Below are 21,961 nucleotides of genomic sequence, written 5' to 3'. Positions count from 1 at the left end.
TATTCTCTTGGAATGCCTGGTTTATGTAACAGTATAATTCTACGTCCTGTATTTTAGTAAAGTAACTTATTTTTACCTGTAAGTAAAGTCAGGATCATCACTAGTATCAAATTACTGTGCACTGTTTTCTGATTCAAAATACAGATTCAAAAGGAGATCAGAAAAATCAATATTAACCAAATAGGGCACCTTCCTGATCTTGATGCTCTGGTTAGCTTTGGCTAATAGATTTTCCTCTTGACCCACTGAAGAGTAGATAACTGGATTACTATTAATAACAACATTCTTAAATTGTGACTAGCTTAGCAATCATTTAGAGAGGCCGTTAAGGTAAGATGTAAGAAATGAACAGAGTAATGCTCCTTAAATTACTACAGTCTGAAGAAGGGTCTCGACCCGAAACGTCACCCATTGCTTCTCTCCAAAGATGCTGCCTGTCCCACTGAGCTACTCCAATATTTTGTGTCTATCTCCAGTTTAAACCAGTATCTACAGTTCCTTCCTACACATTATTCCTTAAATACTGTATATTGATTACTGTATTCTCAGGCCTGAAGGTTCTTATATTTGTACATACTCAGGGTGAGCTCTCGACCATTTCAGATTCCTTCACTTCAGCATACAAGAGGACGTGCTATCTGTAAGACGATGGTCCTTTACTAATCAGCCCCTATTGCACAACGCCATTCTCTGCCAATCAAGAAAATTTAGAGTTAAGGGGGTTTAGTTTAGAATTTTAGTTTAGAGATACAGCGTGGAAACAGGTCCTTTGGCCGACCAGCAATCCCCGCACATTACACTATCCTACACACACTAGAGCCAATTTTTACATTTACCAAGCCAATTAACCTGCAAACCTGTACGTCTTTGGAGTGTGGGAGGAAACCGAAGATCTCGGAGAAAACCCACGCAGGTCACGGGGAGAATGTACAAACTCCGTACAGACAGTAACCGTAGTCGACATCGAACCCGAGTTTCCAGCGCTGCATTCATAGTAGGACAGCAACTCTACCGCTGCGCCACCGTGACCACTCTAATGTTTAATTGTCATATGTATCGACAATGGAACAATGACATTCCTACATGTAGCTTCTTAACAGGCATGTAAACACAACACACATGGACACTTTTTTAAATTCAGTAAATGAATAACCATAATAGCAGTAGAACAAAAAAATAAACCAAGTCCTTGGAGCAACCAAACACAGTCCATAGAGGTTCATAGTTTTAAAGGTTAGTGTTGTGTAATGTCTGTTGTTTGTTGGTAGGGAGCTATTCTTTAACCTGGTGATCACACTTTTCAGGCTGCTGTGCCGCATTGCTGATAGCAGGAATGAAATGCAAATTTGGGCATGGTGTGGGTCTTTGTTGATATTGGCAGCTCTTTTGAGAAAGTGTCTCCGACAGATCAGTACATGTGATGTCATCAATAATAGCGATCCCCAAGAAGAGTAGGGGGACATGCCTCAATGACTACTGACTCATGGTACTAACATCCACAGTGACAAAGTGCTTTGAAGGATTCGTTGGGATGTATATCAACTCCTAACTTACGATTAGCCTACTGCCACAATAGATAAAGGGGGATGCAATCTCGCTGCCTCTCCACTCTGCACTGGACCAGGTGGGCAATAAGAACATGCACGTCCAGCAGTTGTTCATCAACAGCAGCCCAATGTTCAACACCATCATCCCCTCCAAACATTATTATCAATCTCCGAGAACAGGGTGTCTGCTCATCTCTACAAAATTGGATCCTTGTTTCCCTCACTGACAGATCACGATCGGTGGGAATTGGCAACAGTTCAATGGAGCACCTCGGGGCTGTGTGCTCAGTCCCCTGTTCTATTCTCCCTACATCCATGAATGTATAGCCAGACACAGTTCCAAATCCGGCAACGATACCACCGTTGTGGATGAATAACTGGTAATAATGAACCAGAGTGGAGGAGGGAGATTGAAAATCTGATTGAATAGTGCCAGAACAATAATCTTGAATAACAATAATGTCTGAAGAAGGGTCTCGACCCGAAACGTCACCCATTCCTTCTCTCCTGAGATGCTGCCCAACCTGCTGAGTTAGTCCAGCATTTTGTGATACCTTCGATTTGTACCAGCATCTGCAGTTATTTTCCTACAGAACAATAATCTTGCTCTCAACATCAGCTAGGCCAAGGACTTGATTGTTGACTTCAATAGGGAAATGCCAAGGATACATGAACCTGTCTTCATCAACGGGACAACGGTGGGGAGAGACAACAGTTTCAAGTTCTTGGGTGTCCACATTTCTCAAGATGTAGATAGACACAAAATGCTGGAGTAACTCAGCAGAACAGGCAGCATTTCTGGAGGGAAGGAATGGGTGATATTTCGAGTTGAGGGTCTCGACCCGAAACGTCGCCCATTCCTTCTCTCCAGAGGTGCTGCCTGTTCCGCTGAGTTACTCCAGCATTTTGTGTCTATCTTCAGTTTAAACCACATTTGCAGTTCCTTCCTACACATTTCGTCTCTCAAGACGTATCCTGGGCACAGCACATTGATGAAATCACAAAGAATGTTCATCAACGCCTTTACTTCCTTGAAAGATTGAGCAGATTCAGTATGTTTAACGAATAATCTATCGAACTTCTACAGGTGTATGGCAGAGAGCACATTGACTGATTGCATTCTGGCTTGGTTCCACAACTCTACCATGGCCATCAGTATGTCACTGCAGCCTTTGCCCAGCTGAAGAAAAGACTGTTCAAAAATTAAGATATTATTCCTGGCACCAAGACCAGGGCTCATTGAACCACCATGATTCCCTATCTCCTGGATGCTTTGGAGACATGTTCAATCAACAGTGAATTCTCAAGTAGTGGAGAAGTATGACCAGCACAAAATTCTCCAAATGTACTAACATCCCCAGTATCGAGGAAGTAATCATATTTAACCAAGTCCAATCAGTGGGGATACCATCCATATTTGATACCAGATTCATGAAAGAAATGGGCGTGCTGGGTCTGTCACAGTCAGTGTTTTCCAGGAGAACAGAAGGCATTTCAAGTAATACCTCAAAACCCTCTTGAAAATTGCACCATCCTCTCTAACTCATGAGAAGTTCCATCCCGTTACTGCTTAAATAATCAGAAAAGACTTGAACAGGAGCATTGGGGCCAAGCACAAACTGAAGGAGAGGCAGATAACAGTCCATCCACTCACCTGCTCCATCATGACCAACTGCTCACCTGCATCAGGATCCATCCTTCCCGCACAGAACTCCTTTGTCACCTTGAAGTTTGTAGAACCGAGATAAAAGCAAGTCGTATTTGACTCCGACCGGCTGTCTAAGTAGCATCAATTCTGAAAATGTTATTGAATCATGAAAAAAAACATAATTTTGCATTAATCCATGCTCCACCATGCCTAGAGTATTTGACTGAAACCAAGGTCATCTCTTTTGGCTTTGGGAAAAAAATGTGTGTTAAATGTTTGAGACATTTAGCATTGAGTACAACATAGTATTGTTATACAATATTATACAACAAAACATTGTATTTATAAGAGTAGCAAGGTGCTAAATCTGCCAGGTCTAATGCTGTTGTATTCAAATAAATTATATCTGTTTGGGATTGAATATTCAAGTCAGTACACTGCAAAACAATAAATAGTAATGTCGAAGTTAAAACTTTTGGGTATAGTTAAAAAGCCTAGCGATTAGTCATTGCTTAGTTTGTATCAAATGGTGAATATTTGCTGTATAGTTTCAGAGTTGTTAACACACTGGCTTTTCAGAAAATGAGTCATTTGTTTTGAAATTCAAGGAACAGAGATAAGTATATGCTGCAATGCATATGTTGCAATGATTGCTTTTAGCTACAATATTAACGTTGGTCAAGTTCAAGCATGATATTCAACTTGGTGTCCTGGCCTTTCACATTCAGTTGTCTTAAGCGATTCTCGTGAGAAATTGAAATGTCACTGATTGCAAACCCGTTTACTGGTTACGAACTGATGCAAAGTATTTCTATGGCACAGTTTGTCATATTTGTAAATTAATTTTGTACCTTGATCGTTTTCCATCACCAAACGCAAGAGGGGTGGTGGTATGATTCACCTTCCTTTCAGGCAACAGCTTGACAGTGTTGTGCCGTAAAGAATTCACTTTCGACTTAATTAAACAATTCCTCATAGTTAAGGCTTGAGTGTGTTGTCAGCAAAACAGCAGAAACCATCATGGCTTATGTGTACCGTCTGATTTCTCACAGACCCAAACGAGAATCCTTCTCTCTTTCCCCTGCAGCTCCCTCCCGCCCCCAGCAACTCAACAAAAGGCTACTCATGGTTCCCAGGAATCCCTACTTATCACCTTCAGAAATCCAGAACCATCCTCTCTGGTGTCAAGTCAGGTACTTTATGAGTCCCTTGTCCATATCTTCAAGATTTGCACTGATTACAACAGACCAAGATGAGAAGACCTGACAACACATGCATTCAATCTCCTAATCCCCAGGTTATGTTCAGCCATTTTTTGTTAATATTTTTCAAATAATTGTTCTCCCTTCCCACTATTAGCCCACATCCATCTTCCAAAACATCCAGCTTTGGATTTTTATTCTACATCTAACACTGGAATACAGACATGGTGGATTGGGCATTCACTTCATAAGGTATCATTTATAGTTTTGTAATATAATTGTCATCCCAGCCAAATCTGTGACAGTCACATTCATTCAAGATGAGGTCTCGGCATGCGAAGGACTTAAAATACGAGAAGGTTTTGATTTTGAATGTTTCAAAGGTCTTTTATTGTCACATGTATTAATTAAGGTACAGTGATATGCGAATTACCATAGAGCCATACGAATAAAAAGCAACAAGGCACCCAACTGCATGAAAGGTAACAAACATCCACCACAGCAGATTCCACACATTCCTCGCTGTGATGGAAGGCAAAAAGTCCAATATTCTTCCTCTTATTCTCCCGCGGTCGGGGCAGTCGAACCATTCGTTAGGGCGATCGAAGCTCCCGCAGACGGCAGGTCGAAGCCCCTGCGTCAAGGCGGTTGAAACTACCGCGTCGGGGCGATTGAAGATCCTGCAGCTTGGAGTTTCCAAAGTTGGTCTCTGACCAGAGACCGCGAGCTCCATGATGTTACGTCCACAAGCACGCATGGTTGGAGCTCCGAGGTCGACCCCTGGCAAAGGGATCGCGGGCTCCGCGAATTTAAGGGCCATAGGCTCCCCGCGGTGGAGCTCTCAAAAGTCGGTCTCCAGTAAAGGCGCCAACTTGATGTTAGGCCGCAGTGCGGACGGAGATATGATATGGGAAAAAATCGCATCTCCATCGAGGTGAGAGATTGGAAAAAGTTTCCCCCCTCCCCCTACATAAAACAAGCTCAAGGACACTAAAAACATACATTTAACACATACTATCTAAACACAAAGATGGAAGGGACAGACAGACTGTTGGCGAGGCAGCCATTGCTGGCACTACCAGATTCCTAACTGCTCTAATTTTGCGGAATGGCATGTACTTACATATAATTGCGATGGAAGCATAATCTATATGTTTGTGGGGACAAGTGTGGGAGAAATGCAACATCTTGCTATTAGTCTTTTTTTTAGTTTAGTTTAGAGAGTGTGGAAACAGGCCCTTTGATCCAGTGAGTTCGCACCGACCAACGATCCTGCACACTAATACTGTCCTACACACACTAGGGACAATTTACAACTTTACCAAGCTGATACGCCTGCAAACCTGTATGTCTTTGGAATGTGGGAGGACACTGGAGCTCCCGAAGAAAACCCACACAGGTCACGGGGAGAACGTACAAACCAAAGATAATAGAGCAGAGCAAGATAGACCACTCGACCCTAAAATCCGTAGTATGTCATGGCGCCATTTTAGTAGGCAGAAACTTGTACAAACATTTTAAAAGAAAAATAACAAAAATATGTGAATTGATAGATGAGATATATTCTGCATTTATATGGTATCATCACACATACTGTTCCCCCAAAACACTGATTACACTAGGAGAGGCATAGCGAACAGCGGTTTGCTTACTATAATGGCGGACGTTCCGCTCCTTTGCGTACTACACCTCAGTATGGGCGAGTTCGACGGAGTGGTTCATCTTGCTCTAGTATCTTTGGTACAAACTCCGTAGACATACCCCCTTAGTCAGGATCAAACCCAGTTTTCTGGTGCTGTAAGGCAGCAACTCAACAGCTGTGCCACAGTGCACCCTTGTGTAGTTTATATAGAAGATTTAATCCGGTTATTCAAAGATTAAAGCACAAGGGGAAATTGTTCCTTGGCAAATTGAGCAGCCAGCAATGGACAGAGATTTAGATTACATCATGTACTAAATCTGTTGCAAAAAGCACCCATGTGAGAGTTGATCCACGAATAGTCCAGTACAATGGCAAAGATGAGCCGAGAGGATATATTGTAACTTCCCTGCTTTGCCATTAGATATTTTCTCACATGGTTTCACTCAGTTTGGACAGATGATCATACCTCACGATTCTTGATTGAGATCAGATGTACATTTTTCCACACAAAGCACACTGTCCGTCTCATGACTACTTGTCTTGGTAATTACTAGGTGACCATTTTTATCATTGCTGGTTCAGCTTCCCGTTTCCTTCAGATGGTTCTGTTTGGGAATCTAATGAATTGTACAGTCCATTAAAATATGGGTTTTAGACTTTTTTGTGCAACTATGCATTTAGAACAGGCTTGCTGCAATCCCTTTTTTTTGTGTGCAGATGACAAAGGAATCCCTGTTCCTAAACAACACAGAATGAATACAAAAACTACTGGATATGCTGTTCTGTTCTATTTTCTGCCTCTCTTGTCAAGGAAGGAATTGTCGGTTCTGGCACCTTCAAAGAAGTGATAAATGTAATGAGCAGAGTGAAACTGCAAGTGATTATTTGGCATTCCACATTAGAAACATAGAAAATAGGTGCAGGAGGAGGCCATTCGGCCCTTTGAGCCAGCACCACCATTCATTGTGATCATGGCGATCATCCACAATCAGTAACCTGTGCCCAACTTCTCCCCATATCCCTTGACTCCACTAGCCCCCAGAGCTCTATCTAACTCTCTCTTAAATTCATCCAGTGATTTGGCCTCCACTGCCCTCTGTGGCAGAGACTTCCACAAATTCATAACTCTCTGAGTGAAAAAGTTCGTTCTCACCTCAGTTTTAAATGGCCTCCCCTTTATTCTAAGATTGTGGCCCCTGGTTCTGGACTCCCCTAACATTGGGAACATTTTTCCTGCATCTAGATTGTCCAGTCCTTTTATAATTTTATATGTCTCAATAAGATCCCCTCTCATCCTTCTAAACTCCAGTGAATACAAGCCTAGTCTTTTCAATCTTTCCTCATATGACAGTCCCGCCATTCCAGGGATCAATCTCTGAGATTGTGCCTTCCTTAGTGAAGACAGATCTGAAGTACCTGTTCAACTCTTCCGCCATTTCCTTGTTACCCCTAACAATTTCACCCGTTTCTGCCTTCAAGGGACCCATATTTGTCTTTACTAATCTTTTTCTCTTAACATACCTAAAGAAGCTTTTACTGTCCTTCTTTATATTCTTGGCCAGCTGCGCTTCGTACCTCATCTTTTCAGCCCGTATTGCCCTTTTTGCTATCTTCTGTTGTTCTTTGAAAGTTGCTCACTCCTCTGGCTTCCCACTACTCTTTGCTATCTTATACATCTTTTCTTTTAGCATTATTCCATCTCTAACTTCCCTTGTCAGCCACGGTTGCCTCTTATTCCCCTTAGAATCTTTCTTCCTCTTCGGAATGAAATGATCCTGCATTTTTTGGATTATGCCCAGAAATTCCTGCCATTGCTGTTCCATCGTCATTCCTGCTAGGATCCCTTTCTATTCAACCTTGGCCAGCCCCACTCTCATGCCTACATGGTCCCCTTTGTTCAACTGCAACACTGACATTCCTGGTTTAACCTTCTCCCTCTGAAATTGCAGATTAAAACTAATCATATTATGATCACTACCTCCAGGCGGCTCCTTTACCTTGAGTTCCCTTATTAAATCTGGTTCATTGGACAACACTAAATCCAGAATTGCCTTATCTCGTACCCTGCAAGATTCAAACAAATTAGCCCATATGCAAAGGTCTTCAATATGTTTTCTTACTGTTTGATTAAGGAGATCCACAGTCAGGTTGCATCATCCCAATTAAATACAAATTCAGTTTGGTGCTTTTCAAATATTCTAAAGTTTCATTCTGTAAAATGTTATAGGGTTCTATGTCTGCGATAACAAAGCTTCATTTTTATTTGGATAACGTGGTTCTGCCCATTTCCCTCTCATCCATCCTCTCCAGCCCCCTCTTGTGCATTTCCCTTGTATTGCTCAAACAAACACTCTACACACATGTAACTATATATATATGTTTGTGTGTTTGTGTGTGAGAGGCAAGATAGAGATAAATAGATCTCAGTTCCTTCTCATGGATCAGAAGCAACTTTGATTTAAAGCAACGCTCTATTTCTCTCCATCTTATTTTTCACATGATGTACATAAACCATAAAGGCGATTCGACCTCTTTGGTTTATGTATATGCATGCATATATATATATATATATATATATATATATATATATATATATATATGAGCATGCATATACATAAACCAAAGAGGTCGAATATATATATATATATATATAGTTTCTTTCTTGTGATTTCCTCTAATTATTTGTTTAGCAACCTTTTTCTTTCAATCTCTATATCTATCTATCTCTCTATATATATACCATGTGCTGAGAAGTACAAGAAAATAACTGCAGATGCTGGTACAAATATATATCAGCCATGCACACACTTCTCAGCACATGATTCTCCCTATCATGATCACTGTTCTCTCACATACATTTCATTAAGGCCTACCTATACATATTCGCAATCAGTGACATCAAACTTATTTCCAGACGCAATGTTTGCAGATACCATTAAGACATCGTAGTGTCTGGGGTGAATGTTGTATCCTCCCATGGTCACTCCCTGTTGACTGTTCGTATGTTTGATGAATCTTCCTGCCAATAGGACTGAATATAACTGGTGAATTATCACTGAGTGTGGGATATTGGGAGAAAGGAAAAATTCTGTCGATATACTATCAGGATCTTCCTTGACTAATTTGTAGGTCAGCACAAAATTATCATGTGATCAATGCTAATGATGCTTCTTCGCTGATGCCAAGTTGATGCTGCATGGTCCTTTTAGTCCTAATTTCATTACACTTTGTTTTGGTTGCTTGGTATAACTTCATGGTTTGCATGTATCATTTCAGAAGCCAATGTAATTTAATACCTTGGGTTTGAAGTCACATTTAAACCAGACGGGGCAAGGACATTAGATTCCCTTCACTGCAGGACGTAAGTGAAGCAGATGAAAAATTTTGAGGAGTGTTTGTTGTACATTAATCATCTGTAGAACAGGCTATTTTTGAGCAGAATGTACTGAAGTGCTAAATCTGTCACGATAGCCATGTATAAGTCGATGGTTGAGAAAGTAATTATCCCAACTCCAACATGGTCAAAACATTGAACCATTTGATTACTTTTGGAGTGCAGCCATGATTTTCAATGGGCAAGTACAACCTCCAATAACTCGAAGAGCTATGATCATAGGTTTCTGAATCAAGTTGGAAGATGGGACTGGGTACTTCTTTCTTTTGGCTGCCACAGGCAAAATTGAATTAATTATCTTATAGAGGATAGAGGAAATAGTGGCGGTACTAATTAAATATTTTGGGGAAAAATCGCCAAGAATGTGGTGAATATGAACCGGTACTGGAAAAGAGGGTATGATTTAGATGGGAGAAGTTCAGGAAGTAAATCAGCAAAGCATTCATGAAATGCACTGATGATGTGAATCAAGAATGCTGAGGGAAGTAGGGTTGGTCTTATCTGAAGATTTATTTAACCAGAATATTTTAAACATCAATCAAAATTGAATTATATTCCGAATACTTGTGTTTTTGCAACATGTCATCAGATAACCAGAGATTCATTAGTGTAATACTGAACAGCAGTAAGCAGTGCAGTTGATTGATGTCTACTGACTACCACAGTTATTTGGATTATACCTCCTCCCACCCTGCCTCATGCAAAGATACCATCCCATACTCTTAATTTCTCCTTCTCTGCCACTCTGCTCCCAAGATGTGGCCTTCCACTCTAGAACATCTAAGATATACTCTTTCTTTAGTAAATGTCCTCTTTCCCTGATTTTTCCCCTTGTTGGTGTACATGGAATTCTCACCTGTATCTCCTCAGTGTCCTGTGGTTCTGCTCTTGCTCACCCCAGATGGAACAAGGATAGAGATCCCCTGGGCCTTATCTTTCACCCCACCAGCCTCTGCATCCAACACATCATTCTCTGACATTTCTGCTACCTTCAACGTGATGCCACCACCCACCCGCTTCCCATCTTTCCATTCCCACCCTCCCACTCCCACTCCCAGCAGGCAGTGAAGAAAGCCAATGGAATGTTGGCCTTCATAACAAGAGGAGTTGAGTATAGGAGCAAAGAGGTCCTTCTACAGTTGTACCGGGCCCTGGTGAGACCGCACCTGGAGTACTGTGTGCAGTTTTGGTCTCCAAATTTGAGGAAGGATATTCTTGCTATTGAGGGCGTGCAGCGTAGGTTCACTAGGTTAATTCCCGGAATGGCGGGACTGTCGTATGTTGAAAGGCTGGAGCAATTAGGCTTGCATACACTGGAATTTAGAAGGATGAGGGGGGATCTTATTGAAACATATAAGATAATTAGGGGATTGAACACATTAGAGGCAGGAAACATGTTCCCAATGTTGGGGGAGTCCAGAACAAGGGGCCACTGTTTAAGAATAAGGGGTAGGCCATTTAGAACGGAGATGAGGAAAAACTTTTTCAGTCAGAGAGTGGTGAAGGTGTGGAATTCTCTGCCTCAGAAGACAGTGGAGGCCAGTTCGTTGGATGCTTTCAAGAGAGAGCTGGATAGAGCTCTTAAGGATAGCGGAGTGAGGGGGTATGGGGAGAAGGCAGGAACGGGGTACTGATTGAGAGTGATCAGCCATGATCGCATTGAATGGCGGTGCTGGCTCGAAGGGCTGAATGGCCTACTCCTGCACCTATTGTCTATTGTCTACCTGTTTCTTCTTTCCATGGAGAGGACTCCCTCCGCAACTCCTTGCTTCATTCATCCCGTCCCACCTAAACTGTCCCCTTCCTTGGTACTTTCCTCTGCAACCTCAGGAGGTGTCCCTCTACCTCCTCCTTCACATCTAACCAGAGACACCAGCAGCCCTTCCAGGTGTTCACAGGTTCATATGCACCTCCAACCTCATCTACTGCATTCGGTGCTCTGAATGTGGTCGCCTTTACATTGGGTGACTGAGCGTAGACTGGGCAAAAGTTTTGCTCAACAACTTGTGCCTAGTCTGGATCTCCTGCTTGCTAACCATTTTAACTAACCTTCTCATTCCCATACTGACCTTTCAGTCCTGGGTCTCCTCCATTGCCAAAATGAGACCACACACAAACTGGAGAAACAGTACCTCATTTTTCGCTTTGATAGCTTACAACCCAACAGTATGAACATTGAATTCTCCAATCTTAGATACCAACCCACCCCCAACCCTCCGTTTTCCCCCTCTCACCTCTCCTCACTGTGCACACCCCACCCCCCTACCACCCTCCCCACCGTCCCCTTCCATCTATTATCCTTCCTCTGGCTTCACATTTCACTCTTCTTATCTTATGCTCTTTTGTCTTCTTTTCATCTCCAGCTTTTTCCACCCCTCTTTATCTGTGTATCATTAGCTTGATATTGTCCCACCCCAGCTAGTTTCCAGCTTTCTCCCCCCTACTACAATTGCTCTGATAAAGAGTCTTCGACCTGTGCTAATGGGTTTGATGGACGTTAAATGTTTAGGAGATGAAAGAGGAAGTTATTGATTTGATTCTTCGTTTTGTTTTTTTAAAATTTTATTTTGGTTTTAATTAGTTTTTATTTTACGAAGTATACTTCAATTATGATAGTTTTTGATATCAGAACCATTTATAAACTAACAAGAAACACTAATGCAAATTACAGTTGGGGTTGGGCTTTTTAGCTGTGAAGAACACAGAGGGAAGTATGGAGCATGGCTTTCTCATTGCTTCACTGAGACCCTATTGCTTTTTGGGTCAGTCATATTGTTGACTTCTAGGATGCACAGTGCACAGGAGTGGTTGCTATTCTGGCGGGAGGGAACCTGATCAATGAGGTTTGCCCCATAACTTCGGACTCTCAATGTAGAAGAGTGGAGACTATTCAAATGATTACGATAGATTTCTTTGAAAACGAGAGGATCCATTTTATTAAAAACAAGCCCATGGATTGCAGGATTTTGTAGTTAGGAGCATGGAATGTAGAATCATTAAGTTACCTGTGTGATAGTTTCCAAGGAGAATCTTAAAGATGTGAATATGATGCAGAACAATTAATTGAGATGAAACATGAATGCAAGAACAGAATGACTAGAAAAGAGGAAAAGGATTTTAATACAAAGGGGATCAAAGATCAAGAGAATGTAGATGCTGTTGAAAAGATGGAAAATTGAGTAGTGTTTAGAAAAGATAATTGGAAATTGGATTGTCCATCTAAAGCACTAACTGTAAATCTAATTTATCCATCATTACTCCAGTAAAGAACATGCACTGGCTAAAAGGTTGAATGGTAATTGGGTGTTTTTTTAAGACATTAGTAAGTGTCCGAGATATCAATATTAATAGCCAGAAAGTGTATTTTCAGTTCATAATTTGCCATTTTTTAGTTTTAGTTTCAAGATACAGCACGGAAACAGGCCCTTTGGCCCACCGTCCGCACCGACCAGCAATACCCACACATTAACACTACCCTACACACACCGGGGACAGTTTTACATTTATACTAAGCCAATTAACCGAAAAACCTATACACCTTTGGAGTGTGGGAGGAAACCGGAGATCTCGGAGGAAACCCATGCAGGTCACTGGGGGAACGTACAAACGCCGTACAGACAGCACCCGTGGTCAGGTTCAAACCCGGGTCTCTGGCGCTGTAAGGCTTTACCGCTACGCCACTGTGCTGCCACAATATTGACAACTGGAGCCGATGATTGGAAAAAGCACTGCATTTCTTTGTGTTTGCAAATAAGAAGTCAGGTGTAAAATTGGATTGCCCTGAATACACTAAGTGCTGAGCAGACTATAGCCAGAAGAGCCACGTCACTGGTAGTGACACAGCTCTCTGGAATTCCAAGCTTTTTCTTTCATCTGCCTGGTGTTCAAAGTTCTCCAGTTTCATTCAAGATGAAGATACCATTGCCTGTACCGATCCAATCAAGGATAATTTCCAGCACCCAGGCTGATTTAGACACATGTGTGAAGAGTGGTTTCTTAGTAATAAGAATGTAACAAAATTGTGGATGAAACTAGTGGGGATGTCCTTTGTTTTAACAATTAATTTGTAAATGGTAAGAATTTTAATTACTGGAAAAGATTTATATACTTTTTAAAGTACAGAGCTTCTATGTGCAGGACGATTATATTTCAACAAGTGTTTTTGTAATATTAACAGTCAATTCTGGAGAACTTTGAAGTCTTGTTGTTCATTTTGATGTCAAACTGTACTGTTAACGACTGTGATCAACTTGTAAACCCTCTTGGAGAAAATGCTATGACCCTCTTTGCGAGCTAAGGAAAACATTCATATAAGATCCATATTATGGTTGCTTGGAGCACAATAAAACTCTGGCATTATGTTGCTGACTGCTCAAAATATTGTTGATTTTCCCCCCCGTTTGATGCTATTCTCCTAAGGTTGATTCTTTGCTTGCAGGTGGAGATGGAACATGCGCAGACCAGTTTTTCCTTGATCAGTATGTAGCAGTGACTAACTACGAGAAACAGGAAAGCACTGAGATTAGTCTGTATCAAGGCCAGGTCGTAGAAGTAATAGAAAAAAATGAATCCGGTAAGTTACTTCTGGAAATATTAATAATTTTGTTGTCCAATGTTGAGATCTGAATGTGTAGGAAAGAACTGCAGATGCTGGTTTAAATCAAAGGTAGACACAAAATGCTGGAGTAACTCAGCGGGACAGGCAGCATCTCTGGAGAGAAGGAATGGGTGGCATTTCGGGTCTGAAGAAGAGTCTCGACCCGAAACGTTACCCATTCCTTCTCTCCAGAGATGCTGCCTGTTCTGCTGAGTTACTCCAGCATTTTGTGTCTACCTGTTGAGATCTGAATATTCGTTCAATTATTTTCACCCTAATATCTTGCACCATTCTAGTAAAACTGAAGTGGTGGATCATTACAATTCTAATTTTCCATTAAACATTATGACTGTGAACTTAATTTTACCTTTTGTGATCCTTGCCGACTGTAAATTCAGTTGTTTTCATCAACTCAAAGAGATATACGTCCAGTCCTTGTAAAAAAATATATTTTTCACAGCCATATCTTTCTGAATCCAGCAGAAAAATTAGAAAACCAGTTTTCTATGTTTGGCGCTCAATTATTTTTTGTAAATAACCTTGGAATTAATCATTAACATTAATGCTTTGGGTTGTTGTACTGTATTAACCTTAAAACCATCCATCTACATAATTACTCATTAAATTTCCCAACTGCTAGCACACTAGAACAAGGCCTTATCTACAATGACAGTGTCAACACATTAACAAGTCATAGCATGACAAAATGTACATTGTGATCTATTATCGGACTTGCTGACTTTTGGTTGTGATTTAAAACAGTGTCCCTTTGCCCTCAGGGTGGGGGGAGCGTAGGAGACAGGGGAGAGGGCATGAAAGATCTCATGATGTGAGATCTTTCATGTCCCAAGGTGTAAAAGTTCTCACTGGATGCTGGCCAATATTTATTCCTCAATCAACATCATCAAAAACAGACTGTTTAATTATCATTTGATTACTATTTGAAGCAGAAACTGCATAAATTGACGGCCACATTTTATGTGCACACTTGAAAAAATGCTTGCTGGAAAGAGGTCTGGAAAGTCCAGAAGTCTGGAAAGACATTTAAAAGATATATATTAATTTCTCCTATGTCTGGTTTCCATGTCCATATCTATACACTGAAGTACGTTAGGTCATAGGTTGTAAGGAGAGTCGTAAAGCACAGAATTGTCAATGCCAATCATTGTATGTATCTTTACTAATCCCATTTACCCACCTTTGGTCTATAGCTTTCTAAGAACAATATTCAAACTGGAGCCATTGTTTTGATTACTTTAAAATGAAGTATTTATTCATAATAACAGCATTAGAGTTGAAGACTTTTTGTAGCTTTCCTCTAGTATAGAAAATTCCCGTTGAATGAAATACTACATAATCCATTTTTTTCCCAAAGATTTAAACTCTTGTCGAGTAATACAGCAAGGAAACAGCACCTTTGGCCCAACTCATCCATGGTGACCAAAAGAAAACTTGAAAAAAAACTTGTCCCGCACATCTCCTTTAAACCTTGCCCCTCTCACTTTGAAGCTATGCCTTCTAGTATTTAATATTTCCATCCTGGGGAAAAAGGTACTGACTGACTACCCCATCTATGCCTCTTACAATTTTATCAGGTCTCCCCCCAATCTCCAGCATCCTAATAATCTAAAGTCTGTCCAACTTGTCTTTGTAGCTAATAACCTCCAATCCAGGCATAATTCTGATAAATCACATCTGCACCTTTTCCAAATCTTCCACATCCTTCCTGTATTGCACACAATATTCCAAAGCGGCTAAACCAGTCCTACAAAGCTGCATCATGACTTCATGGCCCATACTCAGTGCCCTGACAAATGAAGACAAGCGTACCACATGCCTTATCTACCCGTATTGCCACCTTCTGAGAATTATGGACTTGGTCCCCAAGGTCCCTCTATACATCAGCGCTGTTTAGGGTCTTGCCATTAATTGTACATTTTCACTGGTACTTGACCTCCCAAAGTGCAACATTTCACACTTGCTCAGATTAAGCTCCAACTGCCATTTCTCTGCCCATTTCTGTAGCTGATCTAGGCTCCGCGACATTTCGATGCCATTTGCAAACTTATTAATAACCCCATCTCCATTTATGTCCACGTCATTTATATAAATCACTAACAGCAGAGGTCCCAGTGGAATTCCATTGGTAATGACCTCCAGCCTGAATATTGTCCATCCACCACAACCCTCTGCCTTCTATCAGTAAGTCAGTTATACTTTACTTTTCCTGGTGGTCACCCATTTATTTTCTGCCTGCACCGTTGGCATGATCACCTCACTAAAACTGTTTGTTATAAAGCCTGCAGCATCTCAGATGATTCTGAGGTCATCCAGCTGCAATTCAGTTCCACTTTCCCCATGCAGTCAGGGACGAGCTGCAGCTGTGCGCATTTCCCACACGTCTTGTCCTCAGGGACCCTGGAGGTTTCCCTGATCTCCCACATCCTGCAGAAGGACTGCATCACTGCCCCAACTGCCACCGTCACTGCGCTGACTAAAGAGGACCTGATCTCAGCTTTTACCTCTGCTCAGCTGTATATCCATTTCAAAAATCTAGTGACAAATCCATAAATTTAACCATGACTTCAAAAGTAAGATCATTTCAAGTTACGTTGATGGTTATCCGAATAAAGTTAACTCTGAGGAAGGATGTGCTGGTGCTGGAGAGGGTCCAGAGGAGGTTTACGGGAATGATCCCAGGAATGAGTGGGTTAACATATGATCAGCGTTTGATGGTGCTGGGCCTCTGCTTGCTGGAGTTTAGAAAAATGAGGGGGGACCTCGTTGAAACTTACTGAATAGTGAAAGGCTTAGATAGAGTGGATGTGGAGAGGTTGTTTCCACTAGTAGGAGAGTCTAGTCCCAGAGATCATAACCTCAGAATAAAAGGATGTTCCTTTTGGAAGGAGATGGGGAGGAAGGAGATGGGGAGGAATTTCTTTAGTCAGGGGGTGGTGAATCTGTGGAATTCATTGCCACAGAAGGCTGTGGAAGCCAAGTCAATGGATATTTTTACGGCAGAGATGGATAGATTCTTGATTAGTACAGGAGTTTAGTTTAGAGATACAATGCGGAAACAGGCCCTACGGCCCACCGGGTCCGCACCGACCAGCGATCCCCACATATTAACACTATCCTATACCCACTGGGGACAATTTTTACATTTACCAAGCCAATTAACCTACATACCTGTACGTCTTTGGAATGTGCGGGGAAACCGAAGATCTCGGAGAAAACCCACACAGGTCACGGGGGGAATGTACAAACTCCATACAGACAGCACCCGTAGTCGGGATCGAACCCAGGTCTCCGGCACTCCGGGTGTCAGGGGTTATGGGGAGAAGGCAGGAGAATGGGGTTAGGAGGGATAGATAGATCAGCCATGATTGAATGGCGGAGTAGACTTGATGGGCCGAATGGCCTAATTCTGCTCCTATCACATATGAACTTATGAAGCATGATTTCTGCTGCAGTCTTGGAGAAAATTCATTGAGAGAAATTGTGGTAAGCTACTCCTTTTGACAAGTCTACTGCCTGATTTATGGCCGATTTTACCAGTGCCAATATTTCTCTGGGTGGTCTTGAGGCAATTGAGCAACTTATGTTGTCTGACAAAAGCAGAAATATAAATTTACAACTGAATCTCTCTTGGAGGTGCCTGTTATAGTAGCTACCATTGTCCATCCTTTGCCAGGACATTAAAATTGCAAAGTCAGCCTGTGGATAATTTCTGGATCTTTTTTTTCTTTTCTCACACACAGATGAAAAATCAGCAGCTAGGATATGAAAGCTTCTCAGTTTCTCTTTGACCATATATGTTCATACATCCAAGATGATAGAATATAATTCAGTTTGTGTAAATAATGTATCTCTGCGGTCAAATATATTGGCTTCTAATTCCCCTTAAAATAGCTTGGCAGCATAATGCTGGTTAAGACTCAGCTCCTGAAAACTACTGAATTGCCAAATATTAAAACAAAAGTTCAACAAAAGATTGTTTCCTGTAAAGCAGCATTTGTAACCCAAACATAAACTGATTGAAAAAAGACTCCTGAAATCTCCAGACCTGACTATTCCAATGATATCTTACTAGTGTTCCTTTTATCAATGCCTTCATGTTCATTCAAAAATTTGCTGCCAACTTTCTTTTCCAGGACTATTTAAATTCTTCAGGGCCTTGCTCTTCCCTACATCTGTACATTTTCTTTCAGCAAGCAATACTCTGTGCCTCTCTAGCTCGGGATTTTCTTACCTCATTTGCTCTGTGGTCCACTCTCCACTCTTGACCCGTCTTAACATATTTCTTTGATAAAACTTTTAAAATGCATTCTAATCTTTCACTTCAGAAGCTCCACAGAAATACAGTACCTTTGGTCATTTTTCTACACGAAAGATTAACGTTTAATAATATAAATTATCATTGAATAATAAAGGGTGGAACAGTGGTGCAGCGGGAGGATTGCTGCCTTTCAGCACCAGACACCTGGGTTTGATCCTTACTATAGGAGCTTGTCTGCACGGAATTTGTACATTCTCCCTTTGACCTGCATGGGTTTTCTCCGAGATCTCTGGTTTCCTCCCATACTCTAAAGATCTATAGGTTTGTAGGCTAATTGGCTTGGTAAAATTGCATTTTGTCCCTAGTGTATGTAGGATAGTGTAAGTGTACGGGGATCGCTGGTCAGCGTGGACTCATCAGATCAAAGGGCCTGATTCCGCGCTGCATCTCTAAACTAAACTAAACTAAACTAAACTAAACTAAACTAAACCTAACTAAACAAAAACTAAAATGCAGAACGCCCAAGTAACTGATTCACACAATCTGATGTTACAGATTTCTGTCCACCTAGGTGAAGCAAACTTATTTTAATGGATTGAGAATAGTTGTCAATATGCTGTAGAAAAAGAAAATGTATAGATGTAACAATTGATTTAGCCTATTTTGCTTCTTTCTGTTCATCATTTGATCTGGAATTAAAGTGTATACCGACTGCTTCTTGTGTTAACATTAGCATCCCATATTTTCCTCTTGCACTGAGATTGTGAACTGATGATTGCCAGACATACAGAAGGGAGCTAGCAGTTCTTCATGTTTCCAGTCTCCCTTAATATTCTTATCTGTGAAAGTGAAAATACATTCTGTATATGGCTAAGTAAAGTATAATCAGGTTTTCAAATAATATATTTTAAAATAAGTTCAATAAACAACATTACGATATTTCCTGCAGCTATAAAACAATTAAGAGAAATGATGAGTGAATGATAATTTGATCAAGTATGGGCCTCCCCCAGCAGCTCTAACCATAGATTTTAATTCATATTTTGGTTACAAAACAAAAAGAACAAAAAATGTAGTGCTACAATTTATATTGTCTGCTCCTTGCGACATTGAGAGGCAATGGAATGATGGTGTAATTTCAAGATGCATGGGAAAGTCATACAGTTAAAGCAAAAATGCTATACAAAGAGAAAAATGCTATACAAAGAAGAGAATAGCATAGGTCACTTCACAGTAAAAAACATTGACATACACATGGAACGGATTCAAGTCAATCGGGATTGTAAGGAAATAAGTCTAGACTATTGGCAACAGTCCATCGTCATTTGTTCATGTTACAGTTAAGTTCTGAAAATCCTTTACAAGGAAGAGCTATTGAATTGTGGTTTGTAATAAACATTAAATAAATGTAGTTTGGTAGCCCAAATTTTAGCCCCGGTGATAAATGTGATTGCTTTTATCAGTAAAGTATAGCATAAGATTAGAATGACGTGCTACTTAAATATACTTTGTCCTTTCTTCGACAATGTTAAGTAGAGGTGCAGATGATTCCATTCAACTACTGAAAGTCTATGAGAGAGATATGAATATAGCACATTGTCGCCTATCACTTTACTTACTGTATCAAGTAGCTGTATGAACATTAGCGAAGGAGGGAGAAGACAGAGCAGGAGACTTTGGATGGAGAATTTCAATATTTATCACCAAAGGTGTCTTATGGGCACCCACCATCACCAAACTAATTGAATACTAAAGGAGAAAGTGGTGAAAGAACCAACATAGAGGGGGAAACACTACATCACCTCATCTTCACGAGCCTTCTTGGTACATGCATTCATACATAATAACATTGGTAAGAGCACTCTTTACTCAGTCCTTGGAAAATTTAAGTCCTGCCTTCAATTTGCAACACACTCCATTTTGAGACAGACATGGACAGACGGCCATACAGCAAGGAAACTGGCCCTTTGGCCCACTTAATCCATGCCAGCCACCAGTCACCCATTCACACTAGTTCTGTGCGATCTCATTTTTGCATCCACTCACTGCAAACAAGGGAACATTTTCAGAGACCAATTAACCTACAAAACGGCACATCTTTGGGATGTGGGAGGAAACTGGAGCACCTGGAGGAAACCCACACTGTCATAGAGGGGACATACAAGCTCCACACTGAGCACACCCAAAATCAGGATTGAACACGGGTCTTCGGCGATAGGAAGCTGCAACACTGTGCCGCCCTGTTAGGCTAAATGAGTTAGAGCATACACAATGCACTGAATGCTTTGTCAGATATTAACTGTAGGACAGTTTTCTGTGGTATTTTGGAGCATGTGCTCAGTATAGCTCCTGAAAAAGAAGAGGGGCTCGGGTATTTTAACTCCATGTTTGCAATTTAATCTCGATGGCTGACTTTCCAACCTTAGCAAGAAAATGGTGAGAAACAACGGATGTCGGTCATCTGCGATATCATTTGATTGGTCGTTCTATGCTGGCTTTTGTGATCCTGAGTCAGAATGGATTATTTCAGTGGATGTCTACATTTCCCCCAGGAGAGGACGCTCAGTGATGTGTTTCTGCTCTTGCACATGTAACAGGGTACTTGCTAATGTTTCACTGACCCTCCATCTTTGCTGAATTTAGGAATTTCCTGCATTTAGGTGTTTACTGCACTTTCATGTCACGTTCTCATGCATAATGCACTTTCAAACAAGAGAATTCAATGGGTAAATAACCTACACCCCACCAGAACCTATATTTCAGTCAAAGTTATTCACTACATAAATTTTAGTCGGCATTTGTGCCATAGAAATGCTGCCTTCTATGAGGACAATGCAAACCGTTTCTAAAATTCCTTTGTCAAATGTCACATTAAGTGTGGAGCATTGGGATCAGAGAAATTCTAATCTGCAATGGTGAAGAAACTATGATTGAAACAAAGAAAAATGGTGGGCATACTGGAAAGAAGACTGAAGCAATATTTAAAGCCCTGAGGAAGTCATTAGTCAGAGAGATCTTGCAACTGCAACAGGTCATTGCAAATGTATTAAACAATCATTAAAGAGATTTATACATTTGATGAAATGTGACGTTTGTATTTGCAGGGTGGTGGTTTGTCAGCACGTCTGATGAGCAGGGATGGGTTCCTGCCACGTGTCTGGAGGCCCAGGATGAAGCTCAGGATGACCTTTCAATTGTCAGCGCCAAGCCAGGGGAAGGTATGCAGCCAAAACAAACAAGGAGTTTTATTCAGATAAAGCTTGTTCTGTTCCAACCTGAAAATGTTTATTTATAACTTGCTTTCAGAACTGACTATAAATATTAGTTCATTATATAGTAAATATTATATGCATTTGTTAATTATGAGTATGATACGATTATGAATATGTTAAATTTAGTTATTTTGTGCTGGAAACAAACAAAATATATTTTAAAACCATATTAAAGCAGTTAAAAAATTCTGACATCTTCCACATATGCAAACCATTTAAACCCATTTAACAGATTTTAAAACATTTTTGATTAGAACACAATTTTCTTTGAATACGTACATTTTTCCTCAAGAGAGGGGAATAACGTTGTTTCATTTGGTTGGAACTTTGTCAAAAGACATCATCAGCCTTGGCTCAATGAAGACTTCTTGCTTCTACAT

The 21,961-nt window shown here is 40.8% G+C and overlaps 1 protein-coding gene across 2 annotated transcripts in view; it reads left to right on the top strand.

Annotated features, from left to right (window-relative positions):
* sh3pxd2b (SH3 and PX domains 2B) overlaps positions 1-21,961 on the top strand; it is a 213,176-nt gene that overhangs the window by 155,729 nt on the left and 35,486 nt on the right. For both annotated transcript variants that reach the window (XM_078411577.1, XM_078411576.1), the window contains exons 7-8: positions 13,872-14,006; positions 21,414-21,527. In XM_078411577.1, coding sequence (XP_078267703.1) covers positions 13,872-14,006; positions 21,414-21,527 — 249 coding nt within the window. The remainder of the gene's footprint in view (positions 1-13,871; positions 14,007-21,413; positions 21,528-21,961) is intronic.

This window comes from Rhinoraja longicauda, chromosome 14 (genome assembly GCF_053455715.1).
Source record: "Rhinoraja longicauda isolate Sanriku21f chromosome 14, sRhiLon1.1, whole genome shotgun sequence".
Taxonomy (NCBI): Eukaryota; Metazoa; Chordata; class Chondrichthyes; order Rajiformes; family Arhynchobatidae; genus Rhinoraja; species Rhinoraja longicauda.
Note: the sequence above shows the minus strand (reverse complement) of the source record. Positions and strands in the feature narration are given on the sequence as shown.